Source organism: Engystomops pustulosus, chromosome 5 (genome assembly GCF_040894005.1).
Source record: "Engystomops pustulosus chromosome 5, aEngPut4.maternal, whole genome shotgun sequence".
Taxonomy (NCBI): domain Eukaryota; kingdom Metazoa; phylum Chordata; class Amphibia; order Anura; family Leptodactylidae; genus Engystomops; species Engystomops pustulosus.
The window spans coordinates 70,835,913-70,860,183 of NC_092415.1; the positions used below are offsets into that span (position 1 = coordinate 70,835,913).

General features: G+C 40.7%; 2 protein-coding genes across 11 annotated transcripts in view; one reads left to right on the plus strand and one right to left on the minus strand.

Moving 5' to 3' along the window:
• Nucleotides 1-1,218: 1,218 nt before the first annotated feature.
• On the minus strand, nt 1,219-23,677 carry CYB5A (cytochrome b5 type A). Its single transcript, XM_072152342.1, has 5 exons — nt 23,464-23,677; nt 10,021-10,149; nt 8,341-8,370; nt 6,997-7,031; nt 1,219-3,626 (listed from the first exon to the last, which is right to left on the minus strand). The coding sequence occupies exons 1-5, from the start codon at nt 23,575-23,577 to the stop codon at nt 3,545-3,547; spliced, it is 390 nt and encodes a 129-aa protein (XP_072008443.1). The 5' UTR covers nt 23,578-23,677; the 3' UTR covers nt 1,219-3,544.
• Nucleotides 23,678-23,795: 118 nt separating this feature from the next.
• Nucleotides 23,796-24,271, plus strand: part of C5H18orf63 (chromosome 5 C18orf63 homolog) — a 55,546-nt gene continuing 55,070 nt past the window's right edge. For 4 of the 10 annotated variants that reach the window (XM_072152329.1, XM_072152328.1, XM_072152336.1 and 1 more), the window contains exon 1: nt 23,796-24,041. The gene's annotated coding sequence lies outside the window, so the exon portion shown is untranslated. Of the gene's footprint in view, nt 24,195-24,271 lie in introns of all 10 variants that reach the window. The other 6 variants (XM_072152332.1, XM_072152334.1, XM_072152339.1 and 3 more) reach the window with 4 other exon arrangements.

Consider the following 24,271-nt stretch of genomic DNA (forward strand, 5'->3'; position numbering starts at 1 on the left):
ACAGCATGCGTGTTGAATCAGCATGTGTTGGCCAACCGTGTTGAATCAAATTTTTATAAATTTGCCCATCTCTACCCACAAATACAAAAAAATAAAAAATTTCTGCCAAAATTTAGCCAAATGAAATTTTCAAAATTGCACCTCCATTTTGTTTTAACCCCTGTGAAACACTTAAAGGGTTAAAAAAACTTCTTAAAGTTAGCTTTACGTACGTTAAGGGGTTTTGTTTCGTTAATGAGGCGATTTATAGGATTTTACTTTTATTCAGGCTTCTATCACTCAAGGCCTCACTTGAAAGCTGAAAACCTCAATACGCGAGTCTTGCCAATATTTATGAAAACATGAAAAATCGCACTTATAGGAGGACCTGTCACCAGATTTTGACCACCCTGACTAACAATGCCTGCTGATAAAAGGGTTACAAGTCCTCCCCATATCACCTTAAATTAGCTGCCTGTGGGGCACTGTACCTTAATTACAGACTGTTTTCTGATATGCAAATTAGCTTTAATTATTTAGAGGCTGAGATGTCACTCTGGTCACATGACATGAACTATGACCAGTAAGGAGGAATAAGCGATGGGGAGAATTAGATAGGAGGGGACGTCTTAGCAGGACACGCCCCCTCCGATGCCAGGTAATATTAGATAAAAGGTGACTAATGTGGATGAATCAATATAGTCAGGGGGTCAGTCAGTTAACAGAGCTCTATAGGAACATGTCACTGGCTGTATATGTGCAAATGTGGTGACAGGCTCTAAGCATTCTAACATCCTACAAAAATGAAAGGACGCATAAAAAAAAAAAAAACCATACCAACATAAAGTAGACATTCAGGAAATGTAAGCCATCATATTATTTTGGTGGTATGACTGTCTGAAAAGCCCAAATATTTTCAATGCAAAAATACTGCATTTTTCTGAATTTTAACCAAATCTCCATTTTTTTCTTTAGGCAGACGCACAAGGCATATCATCCAAATTCTTCAACTAACTACATAAAGTAAAACGTCATATTTTAAAAAATTTGCTGTGTCAGGAATGTGCAAAATGGTGTTAAAACACGTTTAAAGTAGCTGTTCACACTCTCGTTTGTCAAAAATGTTATTTATTTGTAATAGAAAAAAAAACATTGCCTACATTTAAAGACATGAAAAAAAGTGGGAACTGAAATTAAATGTGAAAACAAAGAAATAAAGCATAACACAAACACAACAGGTTTAAAAAGGTTCTGTCTTTATTAACAAGTAGTATTCAATTTCTTCTCATGCAAAAGTATAACTTGTATACAATCTTCAATGCACTTTACAAATAAGATGTAAACGTGAAAGTATCCTACAAATCTTATGACACATTTCCAGGTTTATCCTAGACATTTAGGCAATGGCGCAAGAGAGGATTATAAAAACAGAATACAAACTTGTATTTTTGCTGAATTTAATTAAGTGCATATTTTATCATGAAAAACTTCCTTTTACGTGATTTTTAATGCAAGTAAATATCAAATCACTGTGTAACAATACACTTAGTATAACTACATAAGGCACCAGATACACATTTACTATTTTCATTATATTTTGATTACTTTTGAGAGCACTGACCTCTCAAATGATCATGAAACACAGCAGCTCAGAATTGTGGCCCTGCAGGCTCACCTGACGCGTCTTCTCGCATTCCCCATGACATAACATGACATTGCTGGCGGTCTTATATTCCTGTTTCTCACCCATTACATGTATGGATAAATTGACAATTGGGTGTTACCATTCCACTTTTCTCCGATGTCTGTCCCTATAGAATCGAATTCTGACAGTACCAGAATATGAGATGTGCTCCTGGTAACAGTTTTCATCTTAGGGGGCAAACAAGTATTCACTAAATGAATAGACTTATGTGTACAAGGGTGGAGATTAGTGTGACACAGAAGGTAATATGTATACATACTGATAACCAGTAACACTATTGGTCACTCGGTCTCAATGGATGCTACATGCAGATTATACACACAATTCCCATCATTAAAATAATAAGTAATAAAAGGAAGGAAAACATTTCACATTAAATGTTGGGAATAAAATGCATAACAATTTATATTGCTCTCGGACGGCCCAATATAACGTTTTATATACCGAGGTCTTAACTTTGGGGGAAAATTTTTTTTTTACCTTGTACGTTTATTTTACCACAACAATCAATCAATAACAATGTGACAGAAAAGGTAAATATTAACCCCAAAATACACGCTCACCCAATGCCATGCAGGAATGAGCCGATTTATTACAATTGCTGGGTGTACAAGACACTATGAAAAAAAGAGTGGGTCTGAAAAATTTCACAGTCTGCAGAATCTTTATGGTGATACACAGTATACATTTCTGACAGTCTCCCCTTTGTTCCCCTGTCATGAACCCTACTACCGGAGTATGATAGGCCAAAGCACAGTACTTAAAGGGAACCAGTCATCAGCAAGGTTATTTTTACCTAAAGGTTCCAATAGCCTATGGCATATTCATTTCATATTAATGAAATGTTTCATATTAGTGTGAATATAGACCTGCTACACCATTACCCTGGACACAGCTGGAAATTGTCTTTTATTCATTGGCTTTACTAGTATAAGCATATGTGTTGATAAATTTTGTTGCCATATGAACACACAAATATAAAAACAAAATTTAAAAGCATGTGAACAATAGTCCAGTGCGTTATTGGGGAGACCGGTCCCAGTGGCAGATATAGATCCACAGTGCGTGGCCTTTTTGAAGATCTGTATAAATAATTGGTCTCAATTCACATGTATAAGGATTGTCAACAGAATGGTGAAGTAAACAAACCTTGAGTACCCGAGCCCAATATCTAGGTAAAGCACTGAAATGTCGGAGTCTGCTAAACATATATTAGGTTTAGTAGCAGACACATTGTGTAGTTTATTATTAGCTCAATGGCAGGCACAGTATTATCACACACCATCGCTGGCGGATTTATCTGTTTCCAGTTGCAGCCGATGTGATAAGGTGATTCTTCCATGAATGCATGTTAAAAGTAAACACACGCACTGGGTTCTGTAGTACTTCAAGGTAAGTATGTAGTATACACTGTATGTAAGTATATACTACTGAGGAAGGAACAAGTAAGGAACAACGTGTATAGTTGACAACCTGCAACTTCTTTGGAGCTGGTGCACACTTGTACCTTCCTGCTTTGCTTAAGGCCTTATTGGACTATTTCCAGAGAGCTTGGGGGCTCCCAATTTAACCCTATATGTGGGAGGAACTTTGTGCCACTACATACCTTGTAATACTACAGAATCCAGCAGACAATATATGATGCGCCCCAGTTCACGAGGAGTTTCCATTTCCCTCAAGTCCATCTTATATCATTGAAGGTGTCCATTTAAAAAACTGAATATAAAAATATTTTGGGGGGCTTGGGGACTGACTTGTTATGAACATAGAAAGATCAAAAACATAATTCGCTATCATAAAAGGATGCTCATACTGTCGGGTCTGGACCAGATACTGTTCAGGAATTCCTGGGGATGATATTTACTCTTCTGCCATATAGAAACGATACATCAAGGAAACAATAAGAGCGGATATTCCTGGGATAATCCAGTTACTCCACCAACTAGAGGGGAAACAAGACAACAAAACACACAATTAACTCAAGCACTATTTATTGTTAACCCATTTTATTGGTTTCCATACCAGCTAAGCAGGTTATACGTGGCAAGCAACTCCTAACAGTAAAAGCTGCACTGTCTCAGCTGTCTAGCACGCAATTATATAATTACATGGTAATCCACCCAAGCCTCCTGTCCCCTTCAATGAATGTTTAGGATCGTTCTACCATTTGGATCTGCAAATACTAAATGCAGAATGGCATGTCATTCTTGTAACCCTTACAGACCGCAGAATTACTCAACTATTTTTGAATGCCTATAGAAATGTACATGAGGCTCTATCCATTCTTGAAATAGGTGCAGTGGAGGAAACCAGAAGAACAGTTCCATCCACTCTGTAGTGGTAGTGCCAGAGGCTGCAGGGAGCAGCATCAGTGGGGTGGGGGGGGGGGGGGGGGGGAGTTCGGATCTTTCATAAAGTTCATCAATACAAAAGACCTCTTTTGTAAGGCAAAAGAATAAAGTAATGTGCTTTGGTTTTGTTGTTCAAATGACCGGAAAGTCTTATGGGGATAAATTACCCTAAAAGCAAAATGATATATAAAATGCTACCATTTACTACCTGCTTACGGTTTAAAGGCTTGTGTTCAGTATTACAAATTGTACTTATAGTCTCATCATTTAAGATCCCATGCAATGTACTGGGTGCGCTAAACCAGTGCTATGAGTGTGCTGTTAGTAGTAGCCGGACTGTAAAAAATTAATATTTCATGACTGTAGCTGAATTCGAAGGACTCCATTTGTGAGATCTCTTCACTGAACACAGCACCCCCCCCCCCAAGTAACTGCTGTAGTATTGAAACAGAAACCTGCTACAGCAGTGACTCAAAGCAAAGGGAGGGGTCCTGCTGTGTGTTGTGAAGATGTTTTGCACCAGATCCGGCTACAATCATGAAATATTACTGCATTGCTGCTACTATCAACACACACAAAGACATAGTTACACAGCTGTTCAGGGCTGCTACTTAACACAGTCTGCAGCCTTGAGTGGTCAAGACTGCTTGTAGACTTCTTTTAACTTAGGTTTATTAGTGAAACTCTGCTGACCGATTCCCATGATACATATGATAGGTTCCCATAGCACTATGCTAACTTTGGACCTCACTGTTTTAAGCTAAAAACAAGCATACTTCCAATCCTTATAGTTCACAGTGTGGCTTAGCCCACGTCTCCAAAATCTCACTCTTCCTCCCTTCGGCTGACGTCATCCTTGGCTCTGCCGTATTGAGGAGAGAATGATGGAAATGCCAGAGGCCGAGTCACGCAGTGGCTCATATGATTAACATACCCCCCCCCCCCTTGTGATGCGATGCCCTTTCTGGCAGGGAGTCAAGTTGGCTTACAAAGTTCATTTTCTGGGGATAAGAGCTATGCATTTTTTACTTAAAAACAGTGTGGGCAATAGTTAGCCTAGTGCTATGGCAACGTGTCATTAAAGACAAACCAGAGTTTCACTTAACTTGCCAAAAAGGTATACTATGTCTTTTGTTGTCACATGTACATGTACAGTGGGTACATAAAGTATTCAGACCCCTCTAAATGTTTCACTCTTTCTTTTTTGCTCATTAATGTACACTCTACTCCCCCTCTTGGCAGTAAAAACTGAAATGTTTAATATTAAACAAGAAAAACTGAAATATCACACAGTCATAAGTATTCAGCCCCTTTGCTTAGTATTGAGTAGAAGCACCTTTTGGGCTAGTACAGCCATGAGTCGTCTTGGGAATGATGCAACAAGTTTGTCACACCTGGATTTGGGGATCCTCTGGCATTCTTCCTTACAGATCATCTCCAGTTCCCTCAGGTTAGATGGTGAAAGTTTTCAAGCCTCTTCACAGATGCTCAATTGGGTTTAGGTCAGGGCTCTGACTGGGGCAGTAAAGAACGGTCACAGAGTTGTTCTGAACCCAGTGCTTTGTTATTTTAGCTGTGTACTAAGAGTCATTGTCTTGTTGGAAGGTGAACCTTTGGCCCAGTCTGAGGTCCAGAGCATTAAAAGAGGTTTTCATCCAGGACATCTTTGTACTTGGCCGCATTCAACTTTCCTTCAATTGCAATTGTCATCCTATCCCTGCAGCTGAAACACCCCCGTAGCATGATGCTGCCACCACCATGTTTTACGGTTGGTATTGTATTTGGCAGGTAATAAGCAGTGCCTGGTTTCCTCTATACATACCACATAGAATTAACACCAAAAAGTTCAATCTTCATCTCATCAGACCAGAGAATCTTATTTCTCATATTCTGGGAGTCATTGTTTTTTTTTTTGCAAATGGTTTGTGGTTTTCATATGTCTAGCACCGAGGAGAGGTTTTCATCGGCACACTCTGCCACGAAGCCCAACTGGCGGAGGGCTGCATTGATACTTGGTAGAACTTTCTCCCATCTCCTTACTGCATCTCTTGAGTTTAGCCACAGTAATCTTGGGGTTCTTCTTTACCTCTCTCACCAAGACTCTTCTCCCACGATTGCTTAGTTTGCCTGGATAGCCAGATCGAGGAAGAGTTGTGGTCGTCACAAACTTCTTCCATTTAAGGATTATGGAGGCCATTGTGCTCTTAGGAACCTTGAGTGCTGCAGAAATTGTTTTGTAACATCTGTGCCACAATACGGTCTCCGAGTTCCTTGGGTAATTCCCTAGACTCATGATTCTCATGTGTTCTGACATGCACTGGGAGGTCTTATATATACACAGGTGTGTACCTTTCCTAATCAAGTCCAATCAGTTTAATTACACACAGCTGAACTCCAATGAAGGAGTAGAAACATCTCAAGGAGGATCAGAAAGAAATGAACAGCTTGTAAGTTAACTAGGAGTTTCATAGAAAATGGTCCGAATACTTATGACCATGTGAATTTTAAGATTTTCATGTTTGATAAATTAGCAGAAATATCTACATTTCAGTTTTTTTCTCTCAAGATAGGTTGAAGACTGTCCATTAATGAGCAAAAAAAAGAACTTTTTTGAACTTACCAATTGCATGCAATAAAACAGTGAAAAATTCAAAGCACTATGAATACTTTCTGCACCCACTGCTCTACATGTGTGTCCAATGCTGTGTACAAAGCCTTAACAATATTCCCTCACCACTGCCAAAAACAGTATGAAATCCAACTGCTGCCTTATTAAGGCGTTTGTGTTTCTTTTGTCTCTCTTGTGTTCCATCTTATCAGGCATGATTCATAAGAGAGGCGGTTACAAAGATTAAAAAAAAGTGAGAAAAAGACTAATATACATTGGGAACATAAATTGGGTTTCACAGATTCTTTATATTAGTCAATTATACAATCATATATATTAAAATGTGCCAATACCTTGATTCAGACTCCGCAGTGGTGATAAAGGTTTCCTAAAGAAAGAAAGCAGGTAAAATCAGGGAACATACAGCTCAACAGTAACATGGTTATGTTGGTTCAATTTTTTTTTTTTTTAATTGTGTTTAATTTTTACACAGCTTTGTTGTGTTGAATAATTCCACTACTTTTTAATAGTTTCATTAATAAATCAACATACCAAAGACTATTGGAACCTGTCATCATGTAAAACTGACAATCCTGATGACAGGTTCCCATTAAAGAAAATAAGGCAATAAGAAAAATAAGCTTAGGCATGACCTCGCTTCACATTTTGCTGCTCATCAGACAAAGGGAAATGTCAAAAAATCCTGGCTTGGTGGGTCGCTGCTGTTGCCTATGATCGGTTGGGAGGCCATTTCCTTTTGGCATTTGTGTGGACTGTATATATATTTTTAATATGGAGTATAGTAATAAAATTTGTATTGTGACATTGATATCTAGCCGATATACTGATTATTTGGGTTAGACCCATCAGACTAAGCTGACATTATTCCTTTATCTGTGCCTATATTACTAGACTAGAGAAGAATTATTTTTACCAATCCTATCTATGGAACACATCTATGGGCACATTTTGTAGTAGAGCGGTTATCAGATACCCCCCTTTTTAGGGTGTGTAAAGGCTCTACATCAGCTCATAGTGACCTGAACTACCAATGGAACCTGCATTGTGTTATGTGGTATGAATTTTATATCTCATTTTTACTTCTGAAATGATCAATTATTAGCATAGAATTCTCCTGACATTTTAAAGTGGTTGTGTAGCTGAACTATTTATTACGCCTCTCCATTTTATCTTTTCCCCATAGATACCTGGGGATTAGGCCCAAGCACCCATGTATTTTTTTTACTCATAACATTATATGCAGTGATCTTTACTCCTTTTTCTTTTAATATATATTTTTTCTTTAGATGTTTTCCTACATGTGAGCCTATGGGTGATGTCTGCCACTGTACAGCTTCAGTAACACACATCAGGCCTTATTGATATGGCTATGTAATGTCTACAATTTGTGAATGAGTAATACGTGGTCTACTGTTGTGGCTTAGACACACCCAACAAGACCCGATTTTTCTTCCATGGATCAAAAAAAAAAAAAAAAAACAGATCCTACATGGGATGCCATGAAGAACAGGGACAGGAAAAGGAACCTTTTGAACGACTATAGCCTAGATGCAACCTTTATCTGTGTGCATCTTTTTTCTGAGTGCACAGCATAAGTAGGGATTTTTTTTGTTTAATGACACAATTTCAGTACCCTATTAATACAGCAGAACCACCTGTTAAAAAGCAAAACTCACCGTTGGTTTCTGGATCTTAGATAAATCATCCTGTTGGGTGAAAAAAAAACAAAAAAAAAAACCATTTAATGTTAACAAAATTTTGCTATTTATCTAGATCATTAAGTAATTAGATTTTCTTCAGAAATTGGTTCATGTCTTGTCCACATGTAAAGCAAGGTCCAACATTATTGACCTTCTGAAGAGTCAGAGTGAGAAACAACCACAATTCCACAACTGTAAACTGCAGTACAATATGAAGTGAAATGTGCAGCACATTAACCCTTTAAGGATCTGTTTTTTCATTTCCATTTTTCATAGTGAAGGTATGTCCATGTCGTGCACTGGAAAAAAATTTAAAATGCAGGGAAAAAACGCATTTCCACCGTTTTCTTGTGGGCTTGAATTTTACAGCTTTCACTGTGCGCCCCAAATGACATGTCTACTTTGTTCTTTGGGTCGGTGCAATTACGCGGATACCAAATTTGTATAGGTTTTAGAATGTTTTCATACATTCACGAAAATTAAAAATGCATGTAGAAATTTTTTTTTATTTATTTTGCCATCTTCTGGCGCTAATAACTTTTTCATACTTCAGTGTACAGAGCTGTGGGTGGTGTCATTTTTTGCGACTTCTGATAAAGTTTTCAATGCTACCATTTTTAGGACTGTACAATCTTTTGATCATTTTGAATTTTTTAAAAATATTTTTCAAAATGGAAAAAAAGTGCCATTTTTTACTTTGGGCGCCATTTTCTGTTACGGGTTAAATGCTGTGAAAAAACTTTATTATATTTTGATAGATCAGGCATTTTCGGCCAGGGCGATACCCAATATGCTTGTGATTTTCACTATTTATATGAGTTCTAGGGAAAGGGGGGTGATTTGAATTTTTAGGTTTTATTATAAAATATATTTTTTTTAATTTTTACTTTTACTATTTTTCAGACTCCCTAGGGTACTTTAACCCTAGGTTGTCCAATTGATCCTACCTTATACTGCCATGCCACTGTATGGCACTATATGGGGATTTTCCTCCTCATTCATTACAATCTGCTGGCCTGAGGCTGTCATGGTGACGGATCGGCGCTCCCTGATGACATCATGGGGAGAGACAATCTTTTTGAAGCCGTCGGCAATGTGCTAGCACTTACCGACTTAAAGACTTACCGGCTATGGAGAGGGCTCAGCCCGTGAGCCATCTCCATGCACCCGCGGCCGACTCGTGGCGTGCTATTACGTCAAGAGTCGTGATAGGGTTAAATATATTGTTTTACATTCATTGACCTCAGTATCTAAGATCAGATCATTATTAGAAAATCATCATTTTCTCTCACTAATGGTTTGGCAGTATTGACCTTCTACGATGGACATGTGTGTATCTACATGAGCAGAGGGGACATCGCAGCCACACCGAGCCAATGAAGACACAGGAATTGGTGTCTCATACCATCTCTCACCTCATGCAGAAATTTTGGCTTAACTGTAGTTACAGAACATAGCTATACTCTTATTAAAGTAGTGACAAGAAACAAGGCAGCAAGACCTGAGGAAATCCATGCAGATAAGAACCCGTAGGTAGACACTGATAAACTAGACATTAATTTTCCCTTTTCCATAAAAATTCAAAAGCATAAATTACTTGATGATATCTTTCAGTTCTTATTCTAGAACATTTTCACATGTCTAAAGATCACTCACAGGATGAAGTTCGCCTATTATAAATTCTTTTGACATGTTCCTGGCATCTGTAGAATGTCCGATGTCCTCGAAAGTCTCTGTTGCATCTCCTCCAGCCTGTTCCCGGAGAACCTCTTCACCGCCAGGATGCTGAAATCAACACGTCACAATTAACTTGGTCATGTACTTCTCTAAAGGAGGTCACAAAAAAAACAGTTTAGGATGGGACACTAATATACCAATAGATAATGAACATAACCTTTCATTTATTTGCTACAGACAATCATACTACCAGTAAAGAAGGTGTAAGGGTTTTAGGGGTACCTAAATTTTGTGCGGTTTTAGACACAAAGATATAACAATAACTATATTCCAATGTCATTAAGAGAATTGTTCAGCCTGTGACCATCCGCAGCGTCTGACTTTGGACTCGTGAAACTGTAGTGATGATATTGTTCTGCTTCGATGACTCCATTCGGTGCACTATGTACATGTCCCACAATTATAAATGGTTATGTTACTACACAGCTCCCGAACAGCTTGAAAACACACAGTGCAGCTATTATTCTCTTCTAGATGAGGGCTTTGTTTTCCCTTGGTCCATTATTACAGTAATCATCTTATGCAGATTTCCATACATCCACATCATATATTAAAGGGGCAGAGCACTTATTATCATGTGCTGAAAGTCCGTTAGCCATGTGGTGACGCCACTCAAATCCTTTTCTCTCTGGTGGAAATTTTGCCATTCCAGAAACACTTCTGCCAACAGAAGATCGTGGGGGGAGATTATCTAAAGTCTTATTCTTTGCCAGATAAATCATGCTGGGCGATGTATCTGGAGTAGTTTATGACTGTGAAATCTACTTTAGGCAAATTAATAGTTGGCCTCGGTTGCGACTGAATTTTCTGGTGTACCCACCAAGCCACGCCCCCTTCATGGAGGTCATGTACCTTTTTCTTCAAACAAGTTCGAAAACTGCCTAAAAATGTTTCAAAACCTTTTATAAATGGGGAGCAGGGCATGTCAGGTACCAATGGGTGACATGCCCTAGTGACGGCACTTCATATTCCATGCCAGTGACTGGGAAGCTGGTAAAAAGCTAATTTTTACAGCTTTCACTGAATGCTCCAAATGACACCTCTAATCTCTTCCTTGGATCGTTATGATATAGAAATACCAAATTTATATAGGTTTTATTAGATTTTAAAAAATTGAAATCAAGCGGATTTGTTGGTGGCATGTACACTCGCAATTGGTGCAAGCGGTGGGTGTTGGCTGCATACATGTACCTCATAATGCGTTAAAGGGAACCTGTCCCCAGGGACCTCATTTTCACTAAAGACAGGTTGCAGAAGCCCATCACATCTGCAGTACAAATAAGCCTTTCTGCCTTCTCTAAGTATTTGCATTACAATATAATTGTGTGTTATAACTTACCTTGCACCCTGACAGAATCCTCTGAAGTCCTAGGGCAGTGATGGCAAACCTTTTAGAGACCGAGTGCCCAAACTACAACAAAGACCCGCTTATTTATCGCAAAGTGCCTACACAGAAATTTAATTTGTGATTTATACTCCCTTCTCTGTCACAGTTTTCATTGATACCAGCCCCTGAGGACACCAATAAAGCAGAAAATAGTCCCAGGTAGCACTGTCACTTTAAAATAGCTCTGTGCACAGCAAGTCCTGGGCTGTCTGGGACTGCAGGAAGATGCCTGGAGTCATCTCTGGTGATGGCCTGAGTGCCCACAGAAAGGGCTCCGAGTGCCACCTCTGGCACCAGTGCCATAGGTTAGCCATCACAGTCCTAGGGGTTGGTCTTTTGTTTGGATGCATTTCAAAAATTAACATGTGACCTGTACAGCTCCTCCTTTCTGCTCCTTCACAGAGGTCACAGCCCGTGAGCTGACATCATTGGGAGAGGGAGTAGCTGTACAGGAGCATAAAGGTGGGGGCTGAGAGCTGGGGAGTGAGCTGTTGTGAGCTGGGGAGGGGGCTGTCACTTGTTGTTTTTTAAAATGCATCCAAACCAAAGCCCAACCCCAACTTGACAGAGGATTATGTTAGGGTGTAAGGCAAGTTATAACACACATTTATATTGTAATGCAAATGCTTAGAAAAGGCTGATAGACGTATTTGCACTGCAGGTGTGATGGGCTTTTGCAACTGAAAATGAGGTCCCTGGTAAAAGGTTACCTTTAAAGGGATAACGTTAACATTACTGCATTCAGCATATAGAACCAAATAGCACAGTACTCTGCCTAAACTTCAGCTAAACGTCCCCACAAATATAGGGATGGGCAGGACAGTGGTTGCTACATATTCATCACATGGGGGAAGCGGTCTGCCAGTTTCCAAATTGCATTCTGTAAATATTTACAATATTTCTGTCATGTTTGTTGTTCTCTCTCAGTCAGGTCCAACCCTATCTATTTGCCACAATCCTGCAGCTCAGTTGCCATTGACTTGAAGTTGCTGTAACTAGTCCTGAACTGGACAGATATCTAAGGTGTATGAAGTTTGTCCTTGGTTGAACTGTTGGACGGAGATAAGTTGTCCATAGAGGTTCCTGGCAGCTCCTCTCACATTATGGAGAACTCATGCAGGGGTCAGGAGAAATATTGGCTCGGATTGGATTATGTGGAAACACCAGAGAAGGAGCTGCTAATACAACAGCTGGTTTATACAGAAAACTGATAGGACTAATCCCATTTAAAAGTACAATTTCAGGTCAAGAATAGCAAAACAAATAAGACTCCAGAACTTTCTGCTAATCACTGTAAAAAAATACATTGGCATTAGAACTGTAGTGAATGCAAGACAATAGAGGAGGTAATCTGGTCATAAATATTTGCTGTGTGCAGTGTATAGGCACAAAGACAGGGTGTAAACTACCTGGCAAGATTCATTGTGTGCAAATATCAATACAGAGCCTTTTCTGACCAGCGATTCCACAACCCTCACCATTTGTAAGGAGCCTTATAGAAAGCACTAGAGATTGTACGTGCTCCACTGCCAGGGAGCGTGACTCAGCTAAACTACAGACAAATAACTCACAGCTTTCACAGCCGTGGTGCATGTGCTCACTTCACCCTTGAACTGCAGATAAATGTGTCACAGAGCAAAGGTTCAAGACTTTATATATATGTATAAAAAAAAGACAAGATTTGCTGTTTTATATAATATTTAAAAAAAACATATTCTTGAAACAGGTTGGTCACCGTTATCAGCCAGGCACCCCGAAAAATATACAAAATATGTGAGTATATTACAGGACTATGTGTAGTGTGGATCACACAAGTCATACGTGTGACATCCTTTCTAAGGCTTTATTTACATTCCGTTTTTTTGGACACTCGGGAGCTTTTCTGGTGTATACACGAACGCTAAACATGTCCATAGACTGCTACTGGCAGGTGGAGACATCATATTTCCCTCTGCCTGCACAGTATACATTGCATTCAACAAAAAAAAAAAAAAAAGACTTAAAAAAAAAAAGTAGCATATATATAACTCGTGTGTGACCCCACACAACACTTTTAAGGTTTCAACTACCAGTAGCTCATTTTGTATACTGTTTATAACCAGTGAGTTTTCCTCATTTTTAACAGTTACAGTCACAAACGTAAAGGAAATCTACCATCAATATCAAGCATAATAGACCAAGGACACTTACCCATAGATCTGGGCACTGTGACCGTGGTAATCGTCTTCTATTTGTTATCCATGGCCTCCTTTTTAAATTATGCCAATGAGCCACCAGAGCTCTGTGTGGTATTTCCAGCACACACTGGGAGGGGAAAGTCATGTACCGTGTAAGCTACAGTACAGAGGGGTTCTAATTACATACCCCCAGAGCCCTTCAGGCTCATTAGCAATTTTAGATGAAGTTTATTTTAGAAGGAAAGAGACCATGGATAACAAATATGAGAAGATAGCACACACTGTGCCTGGAGTAAGTGTCCGTGATTTATCATGCTTTATTTAGATGGTAGATTTTTTTGATATTTAATGTGACTGGCAGCAACACAATGTATCAAGCATTTGTGAAGTGTAAAGAGAAACATACTTTTGCAATTATTTGCCAGTCTGTTGAAAGAACGAAAAACGAAAAAATGGATATCACAAACAATAATGATAATATATCAGAGTAAGCAATCCATTCACAAGGTGCTTTTGCAACTACCATCTTCACTTATCACATCATACAGGGTTACCAGAAGTATACATTTTTCACCTAACAGTATAGCAAGACTAACTATAGTAAGCAGCTAATCTGCCTTCATCCTCAAAGATACGTGAACAGCCCCGGAAGAAGCCATCCTAGGCTAAACTCGGAGTCGGGCACAATCTACCGAGCGTGTGTTTTTTATGTATAAGGCCTTTTTAAAACTTCCATGTTTGTGAGTATGCTAATAAAGAATTATTTTAAGAAAAATTAGAAACCTATTGCACATCTTCTTCTCATCCCGAGCGACAAACAGGCGAGGACAGAAAGGAAGCTGAACTGATGGCGAGGAAGCTGGGCTCCCCAGTCGGAGGAGTTAGTAACAGCACAGAAACCATCCGCTACCGTGGAATCATCCCGAGGAGACGCCATTTCGGAATGCCGACATCTGAATAGGACATAATCGTTACCTAAATAACGTTGTTTCAGAACGCTGGATTTGAAAAAGGATAACATCGGTACCTGACTAAAAGAAATGGTGGAAAAAGAGAAACACAAGGGGCTCTCCTGTGGTGTATTATCCTTGTGGTAAATGGATACAGTTGTATGCTCAAACGACTAACCTTATGGGGTTGTGCATTTAGGGCACAACTCCCAGATGTTTTTCCCGGTTTTTCTTTTTTTGTATATATTATAGCGTAAGTAAATGTAAAAACAATAGCTGTAAAATATACATCCTAAACATGAGAATACACATTTTCTAACACATATCATGATGTTTTTGAGTATTTTTTGGGGCTTTAATGCCAACCTCTGATATCTGTATGTGTCCGATGTTTCAGGACTACATCTACGGCTGCCTGGAAGGGTCAGACTACAAGTGGTTTTGGTATCTATGGAAACATGACATCTACCGGCATCAAGAAGAGTCTGATAGTGCTCGGATCAAAAAGTACGGAAGCCTAGAAAGGTCAAACTTATGAATTTTACACACTTATAGGTGGAGACAGCTGTCTTCCTATGGGGAAGAGCTCCCTTGTCGTCTGCGCTGGGTGAGGTGAACATTTCATCACAGAATTGTCTCGTTTACTTCATTAAGGCCATCAGGTGTTAATGTATTTAATTTATATATCCAATAGACCTCCCTCCGGCATAATGTTGGGAATCTATTGGACATAGTGTGAGTTCTGTGATTGTGCATCAGAATGGTACATGCTTTTTGTAATTTTTCTGTAGAGGACGTAGAAGCAGAGGAACACATTTTGTACTGTTTTGAACGTTGTGTTTTTTTTTTTTCGAACTTTTACCATGTTGCTCCCCTTGCGCCGTTCTTCTTTGTGTGAGTGGTTTTTGCATTCATAAGGAAACATCGTGTGGTTTTAAATTTTACATCAAGACACAGATTCCCAATAGCATTTAGGTTAGGACTTTGTTTATGGTCATTGTCCTACTGGAAGCTAAGCCCCACTATTTTGTAGGGTTTCCCTTTATCTGGCCTCTCTTATTAGTGTTTGTCAGGGCTTTCAGTTTAGTTTGCCAGCCATCGACATAAGCCCATGCATTTACAGATGATGGATTGTACACTGCCGTGTGAAAAGTTCAGAGAATGTGCTATTTTTTTTTTTAAACACATGAAAATGTGTACATGAAACTTTTATAAAGAACAAAAAAAATATACATATGAAGGAAAACATGACCACATAGTAAATGATGTTGAATATCCTTTTCACCCTTGAAGCTAATATGTTATATCTGGCACGAATATGAGGGCATGCTCCACACACAGCATTACTTTCATCATCCACACGTACTACTGGTAATGGACATTGAACAGCGCATTGCAGGGCAATCTAGGACTGAATAGGACTTTAAGACTATTTGTCAAGGGTAAAAGAGCATTTGGCTTACAAAACTAAACTATATGTGAACTTTGATACTGGGAGGCCTGTGTTGTCTAAAAAGCTGGTCAGAGGGAATGCCACCCCCACAATGTGATCACAAGTTGCTGATAAGTTGATAAAGAAGCTGGGGGCCTAATATTTCTGCAGGGCCAAGCAACATTTTACTTAAAGATGTAATACAATGCAATAGATTGGTACGGTACGGATATATCCGCCACGGAGCTATGAAGAGTGTATGAAGAGGGCTCACGGGCTGAGCCCTTTTCATACAGAGATGGGCTTTGCTGCATATCGCAGCAAAGACCCATCGCTAACACCAGTGGTTGGTGCTTGCACCGATCATGGGTCAACCTGTTGTTTGCCACCGACAAAGTCGCCGGCGACACTGAAAGCATCTTAACTCCAATTGTCACTCCCCCGAACGTCATCGATCGGTTGCCATGGTAGCCTCAGGTCTTCGTGAGACCCGAGGCTGAATGGCTTCTGCACATTTGTTACAATGAGCCAGTGGCTCATTGTCATGACTGACCTGCAAAAACTCCATATACTGCGATACTGTAGTATTGCACTATATGGTAGGAACGATCGGACCATCTAGGGTTAATGGTCTAAGAAAGTGGAAAAAAAAAAAAAAAAAAGTTTAAAAATGTAAAAAAAAATTAATAAAATATTAAAAGTTCAAATCACCCCCCTTTCCCTAGAACTGATATAAAATATAATAAACAGTAAAAATCACAGACACATTAGGTATAGCCGCGTCCCAAAATGCCTGATCTAGCAAAATATAAAAACGGTTATGGCCAGCGGTGATCTCCGAGACGGGAAATGGCGCCCAAATGTCTGAAATAATGAAAACATGACATAAAAAAATGTAATAAAAAAAATTATCAAAATGTCGCACAGTCCTCAAAGTGGTAGTAATTAAAACTTCGACTCATTTCGCAAAAAATTACACCCCCCCAGCTCTGTATCCCAAAGTATGAAAAAGTTATTAGCATCAGAAGATGGCAAAATTTTCTTTTTTGTACACATTCGTTTAATTTTTGAAAATGTATTAAAACGCAATAAAACCTATATATATATTTGGTATCACCGCGATCGCACCGAACCAAAGAATAAAGTAGAGGTGTTATTTGGAGCGAAGAGTGAAAGTCATAAAAACGAAGCCCACAAGAACGTGACGCACGTGCGTTTTTTTTTCAATTTTTCCACATTTGGAATTTTTCACCGGCTGCCCAGTATCTGACATAGAATAATAAATAACATCATGGGAAAGTAGAATTTGTTACGCACAAAATAGGCCCTCACACAGCTCTGTACACGGAAAAATGAAAAGGTTATGGATTTTTGAAGATGGAGATTGAGAAATGAGCGAAAGTACCCTGTTTATCCTCGTAAACAGCTGTGTGAGGGCTTGTTTTCTGTGAAACATATTGCGTTTCATAGTGACTATATTTAATATTCCATGTCATGTACTGGGAAGCAGGAAAAAAAAGAGAGAAGAAAACGCTGAGGCGCAGAGGTCGCATTAACGCCTCTCCAAGCATCATAGACGCATTATCGGGCGCCATAACTCCCCAAAATAAAAGCCAAACGTAAAATTACGCTTGTCAATTATCCGTTATAGTGCACTGCACCCGGGACTGGACTTGCGGGTGCTGGAACAAAAAAAGCCGCCGCTCCCAGGGTGGTTGCAGGGCATAATCCTCGCTGTGCTGCTTTCCCTGTCCGGCATCTACGGCAGCCTCAACCTGGGGCTTATGGCCCAGACCCCATGGAGCTGCGGATGGTGCAGTGCTGCAGCTCCAAGCAAGAGAGGAGGCATGTGGCCAAGATGGACCCCGGAAGTTTCCAGCCAGGGATGCGCTGGTGGCCGGCGGTGCTGGGGCTGCTCGTGCTCCAACTCGGCAGGGCTTCATTTCTCCACTGACGGCGAGGGCAGCGAGGTCGTCCTGGGGACGAGTATTGGCACAAGTACGGCTGCTTCCCGGCCGGGCTCAGACAGATGCGGAAGGATGGCGCGGGGGATGTTCTCCTTTGGCTACAACATGAGATGTGCCTTCCCCAAGGATGAGATCAACCCCATCCTGTGCTGCGGGCCGGACAATATGTGCACTGAAATAGATATACACCCGCCATACTGTGCACCGATACAGATATAAACAAAGAACTTATATATAAAATTTATTTCACTATTATATAATGTGCTTCCTATAAGTGTGCCCCCGTTTTACCCCTTAACGCCGCAGCCCTTTTTCGTTTTTGCGTTTTCACTCCCCACCTTCAAAAATCTATAACTTTTTTTTCATGTACAGAGCTGTGTTATGGCTTATTTTCTGCATAACAAATTACACTTCAAAATGTTGTTATTTAATATTCCATGCCTGTACTGGGAAGCGTGAAAAAAATTCCAAATGCAGTGAAATTGGTAAAAAAAAAAAAAAACGCATTTGTGCCGTATTCTTGTGGGCTTGGATTTTACGGATTTCACTGTGCGCACCAAATGACATGTCTACTTTATTATTTGGGTCGGTACGATTACGGGGAAATTCGTATAGGTTTTATGTGGTGCATCAGCCCTAATCGCCATGCAGGTTGAAATTTCTCAGGAGATGAAAAAAAGGTTGTTTGCCTTTACTTAACACACAATTTAAAATTACTAGAGTTGTCTCAATTGGCTATTTAATCACAGAAAACTGGCGTCGATGTCTATTTATACAAGAAATCAATCTATTTACACCATATACGCCTAGAAGCTATTAATTTGTATTAGTGAAAATGTCATACTCCTCTTCAGCTAAAAATACTCCTCAAAAATTGTGAGAGGAGTATTATTACCCTTCTGGAAAAATGTGAGTGCTCAAGCAAATTTTTACTCTTTAAAAAAACTGTCAGGTGCATAACTGCATATACATGTGTCGGTGACATTTGTATAGACATTAACGCAATCTCTCGGTGAGGGGATGTCATCTGCTACCACCTCAACCCCTGCCAGACATGCAGTCCTATGTAACATACACCTCATGCCACCTCAGCACTCGCTAGACATGCAGTCCCATGTAACATACACCTCAGCACCCACCAGACATGCTGTCCAATGTAACATACATGTTTTCCCTGACCTTACAACAACCATCATATCCACTCTTGTCAAGCCCCCTCACCTCCATACACATGTATACACACAGTAACCCTACAAGTTCTGCTTGCAGGCAGCCATTACAGCTCCACTTCCTGCACAGTGAGGAGACTGTGTAGAAAGACACACCCCTTTGCCAGAGGCTTCACCCCCTCCCATGACATCACTGCTACCCGGAGCAGCTCCATTCTAGATGCTACCAATAATGTACTATGTACTGAGCAGTGTCGGCGCCGGACCGCTCAGTCCACGCACTACAGGGGATAATTGCCAAGCGTACTTTTGTGCTTGGCAATTATTCAGGGGAGTAACGGCGCCTCATCATGTGTCTATGTGAGGCATTAATGCAATCTCTGCTCCACTCATCACCTGTAGTAATGTCACCTGTTTGAACTTGTTATCAGTACAAAAGACACCTGTCCGCAAGCTCAAAAAGTCACACTCCAAACTCAACTATGGTGAAGACAAAAGAGCTGTCGAAGGACACCAAAAACAAAATTGTAGTTTCACCAGCCTGGTGTGAGGAAATCAACTGTGGGAGCAATAAGTGGAAGACATACAAGACCACTGATAATCTCTCTCATTCAGGGGCTCCACAAAAGAGCACAAAACGATCACAAGAACGGTAAGCAAAAGTTCCCGGACCACACATGGGGGACCTAGTGAATGACCTGCAGAAAGCTGGGACCAATGCAACAAAGGCTACTGTACAGTAACTCACTACGCCGCCAGGGACTCAAATCCTGCAGTGCCAGATGTGTCCCCCTACTTAAGGCTACATTCACACGACTGTTGGGGAACGTATATACGGCTCCAAGCAGTTCCCCATGGGCCGGCAATGGGTGCACGGAGCAGAGAAGGGAGGGGTAAGCCCTGCCGTGCTATGCTATGAATATATCCTAAGTCAGCACATATCTGGACACATCTGAAGTTTGATAGAGAGCATTTGGATGTTCCGGAAGAGTATTGGGAGAATGTCAAATGGTCAGACGAAACCAAAGTAGAACTCTTTGGTAGAAATACAACTTGTCATGTTTGGAGGAGCGAATGCTGAGTTGCATCCAAATAACAACATACCTTCAGTGAAGGCAGGTGGGGGGGGGGGGCTGTTTAATGCTTTGGGGCTGTTTCTCTGCAAAGGGACCAGGACGACTGATCTATGTACATGAAAAAAATAGGAATATATATCGTGAGATTTTGAGGGCAAACCTCCTTCCATCAGCAAGGCCATTTGAGATGTAATGTGGCTGGGTCTTTCAGCATGACAATGAACCTAAACACACCACTAGGGCTGCAGCTTTGTAAGAAGTATCTCAAGGTGGCCTAGCTAGTCTCCAGATCTCCGAGCGACAGCCCCAAAACATCACGGCTCTAGAGGGGATCTGCATGGAGGAATGGGCCAGCATAACAGCAACATTGTGTGCCAACCGTGTGAAGACCTATTGCCAACAAAAGATATATAACGAAGTATTGAGATGAACTTTTGTTTTGACCAAATAGTTAGTTTCCAGCCTTAGACATACAGAAACTCAAGTTTGTGACAAAGGGATTGTCTTAAATGCTTTCAAAACAAGCCAAAAAAAATGTTGGAGATGGAACGCGCTATTGGCGTGCCCATAGCAGTGGTTCTCTGGGGACCCCATCAGTTATTGAATGTGGAGGCATGAAAGAAAACAAAGTAGAGATAGCATATGGCCACCATAAAAGTGCATTACAGGGAGCACAACATATAAGTCACCATACCGTGCAGTTTCCAGAAAAAAAATAGAGCGTGTTCTATCTACTGTCGGACATACGGTCTGGCAGGACGCCTCCCTAATGATCGGAGAGGGAAACGCTCACCCCTCTATCTCTCCAGCCAAACATAAGCTATGTCCATATGAAGGTGTAGCATACATTTGTGTGAAAGAAAGAAATTGCTGTTCACACATACAGTGGCGTTACTATGAGAAAATGATTATGTTCCTCCCTATGCTACTTCTCCCTTTCTTCTTAGCTGAGGTTCACTTTTCTTTTATACCCAAGTCTTTTATAACCTCGCCATGATAATCTGTGAACAGGAGAATCTGGCTCCTACCCTGCAGGCCTCGCCTATAACCCTGCTGAGTGAGCCAACATCACCTTTGCACAGGATTCAGTGTTTACTCACCATGAACTGATGCAAGTCATGGTCACATCAGATTAAACTTTGAAGTTAGACTCAAATGAATTTAGACATGAAGTACATTGAACCCTGGTCAAATTCACGTTACAGGGACATTTGTGTCCTATTAAACCTGAATCCAAGGTGTGTGTGTGTGCCTTCACGAAGGAATAAACCTGCTGGTAGTATTTTTTTATGATGAAATATAAAGCAAAGTGCAAGGATCTAGATTATCTAATCAGAATATATATAGTCCTTTCACACAGAAGGAAACGCATTAAAGATCAATTCTGGTGTATTATACAACATATAGCAGAGAGAATTTAGTAATTATTAGTAATGTATTCGAAAGATGAAAACTATACATAAGGCTCTGTTTACATTGTGCTAATGCCTTCATAAGTAGACAGCTTCCCTGGAAAATGTAGGTCTCTGACAGAATGTGAACAGAGCCTAACCGGATCTTTAGTCAGGGGGTTTCTGGGCTACAATTATTTACAACTCATCCATAGAATAGGTCTCAACATCCCCACACATCAGTTGTTGTCCACTATTTTGTAGTGGTCGCACCAGGTTCCTGCAAATCAGCTTATTATTCAATTGGACTAAAGCTAAGTCGCATTGCCTGGTCCGGCTGAAGCCCGTATGAGCACATGGCAGCGCGCTGGACGGGTGAGCGCTGCTCACTCCTCCCCTCCTCCACACGGCCATACTTACAGGAGAAGATAGAACCTGCTCTATCTTTCCCCCAGGTACGGTACGGCATGGTGTGCATTATGTCCATCAAAATGGATGGATATATTGCCCATTGAAAGCTATGGGAACGTATGCAACCCGTACTGCAATGGTACGAATTAGTTTGCATACGGCTGTTTTCATGTAAAAGTGGCCTAAGGGTGTTGGCAAACGTGGTGTTTTGAACCCGTTTTTAGTGATGCGTTTTTTTAATGAATTAAAAACGGGTTCAAATGCCACGTGTGCCACACATTTCGTTTTTCAGCTGCAGTTTTTGATGTCCAAACCAGGAGTGGAGTGAAAAGAAGAGGAGCAGAAGCTTCTCTCAATGTTATGTTCTCACCCATTATGATCCACACCTGCTTTTGGCTTCAAAAACTGCATCTGAAAAAACTGAATGTGTGAACGCACCCTCTGTTCGGTGGGCTACAAGAATCAAATGCCAGTCTGAATACTAACCAAACCAGTTTAGCACATTTTAGAAAGTCTATAAGCCTTTTATCTGCAAAATCTACAGTGAAAGCAAGTATATTGGGCCCAGTTCACACTGGCATCTGGGCTTTATCTTACACTTTCTGTTGAAGTAGAGAATAATGGAAACGTAAAATCGAAGTTCTGGACCTTCCATTACACATCCGCTAGTAACAGCCGAAAAAGGATGTGTAATATGGTGCTGTTTTTCTCTATGGGGGTCTTCATGCACAAGGTCTGAACATGAGCCGACTGCCGGCCAGAGAAGGTCCTATATCTGTACATATTGCGGCCGGGACAGTCTCTTATTATTAACATCGTCGGTGCATGAGCAGATCTCACACTCAGATAACACATGCGCTGCAATCAATAGTCCACAGCAATCCTGTGCACAGGAGAATAACAAAACCTGAAGAACACAGGTTCTTTACTACAGAATTTCATGGTCCTCTTCTTCAGGTTTAGGTGCAGTGCACTTTAGGTTTTAGATGAAAAGGTGTGCACCCACAAGCCCCTTATTCGGATATATACTTATGGTAGCTAACTACACCCTTGCAACTGTGCCCCAAAGTTGGGTCCCTAAACAACGCATTGTCTGTGGGAACATGACCAGTGCAATAGTCATATGTGCCGTGTTCTTACAATAATAGGTCCATATTCACACATTGCAGAGTCTGCACCTTGCAGGGAACTTCTCCTGCTCTGAGCTCAATGGAGAGAGACAAGGATGTAGGTAACTAGAGGATGCACATACATGTTGTGCTGATATCAGTGCAGTTGTGTCTGCAGACATCCTCCTGTAAGCACAGCCTGGTACTACAGGAGGAGCCGTCTATCAGTGGTCACTGTACACTATGTCAGGAGCCCACACATCCTCCTTCTCCACCACATAAGACTCACTCACCTCCTCCAGGAACCTGGTGACGTCGTACACCTTATTGTGGATGATGATCCAGGTGCTCTTGCTGTGATTGTGCTTCTGGATCTCATCTAGAGTGTAATACTTCTTGTCAGCCATGATGTGACAGGACAGAGAATTGCACTGAGCGCCTACAGCCTCACCACTGTGTACTGCTCACTGCTGCTTCCTGCCCTGAGGACAGCAGCTCCCGCCCTTAGCCTCAGGCGTCCTCCCATTGGACCAAAGCAGGCTCCACTCAGAGCAGGCAGAGGCAGATGTCTATTGGATGGGAGGAATGTTTGCAGGCTGCTAATTGGTTGCTGTTAGGGCGGGAAAGTTTCACAGCAGAGCAGCCTGTGTGTATGTGAGGTGACAGCGTCCTGTCAGCTGCTCCTCTCCTCACATTGTTCGGGCACTTGAGTTCAGACTGAAGTTCATTCTCTGTGTACAGGGACAGGCTGAGAGGAAGGTTCAGCTGGGACGTTGCCACCTGGAATAGTACTTCAAGCACAATACTTTTGTGTCCGTTTTAGTCTCCTCGAAAACCCTGTGATTTATTTTTTTATCCAGTAAAATTGGTGGTATGTCTTGTAAGGGAATGTTCACACTGATTTTTTTTCTTTTGAAAGGAAGGGAGAAAATATATTTTCTAGCCTAAATGTGTGATGGAGTTACACAAGTTATGCATTTTTACATAATTGTATCGTTACTGGAAAATATTTTACACTTAAAAAGTAGGTGAAAAATAAAAAAACTTGTATGTGGAGTAGGCGTAGGAAATATTCACAAAGTGTTTTTAACCAAAGACTCC

What these genes read in the sequence shown, in the direction of transcription:
- CYB5A (XM_072152342.1), bottom strand. Translation starts at nt 23,577, where the DNA reads ATGGCTGACAAGAAGTATTACACTCTAGATGAGATCCAGAAGCACAAT. An exon ending in TAATAGGCGAACTTCATCCT is followed by an intron (nt 8,371 to 10,020) that starts GTGAGTGATCTT and finishes TTCACCCAACAG; the next exon opens with GATGATTTATCTAAGATCCA. An exon ending in CTAAGATCCAGAAACCAACG is followed by an intron (nt 7,032 to 8,340) that starts GTGAGTTTTGCT and finishes TTCTTTCTTTAG; the next exon opens with GAAACCTTTATCACCACTGC.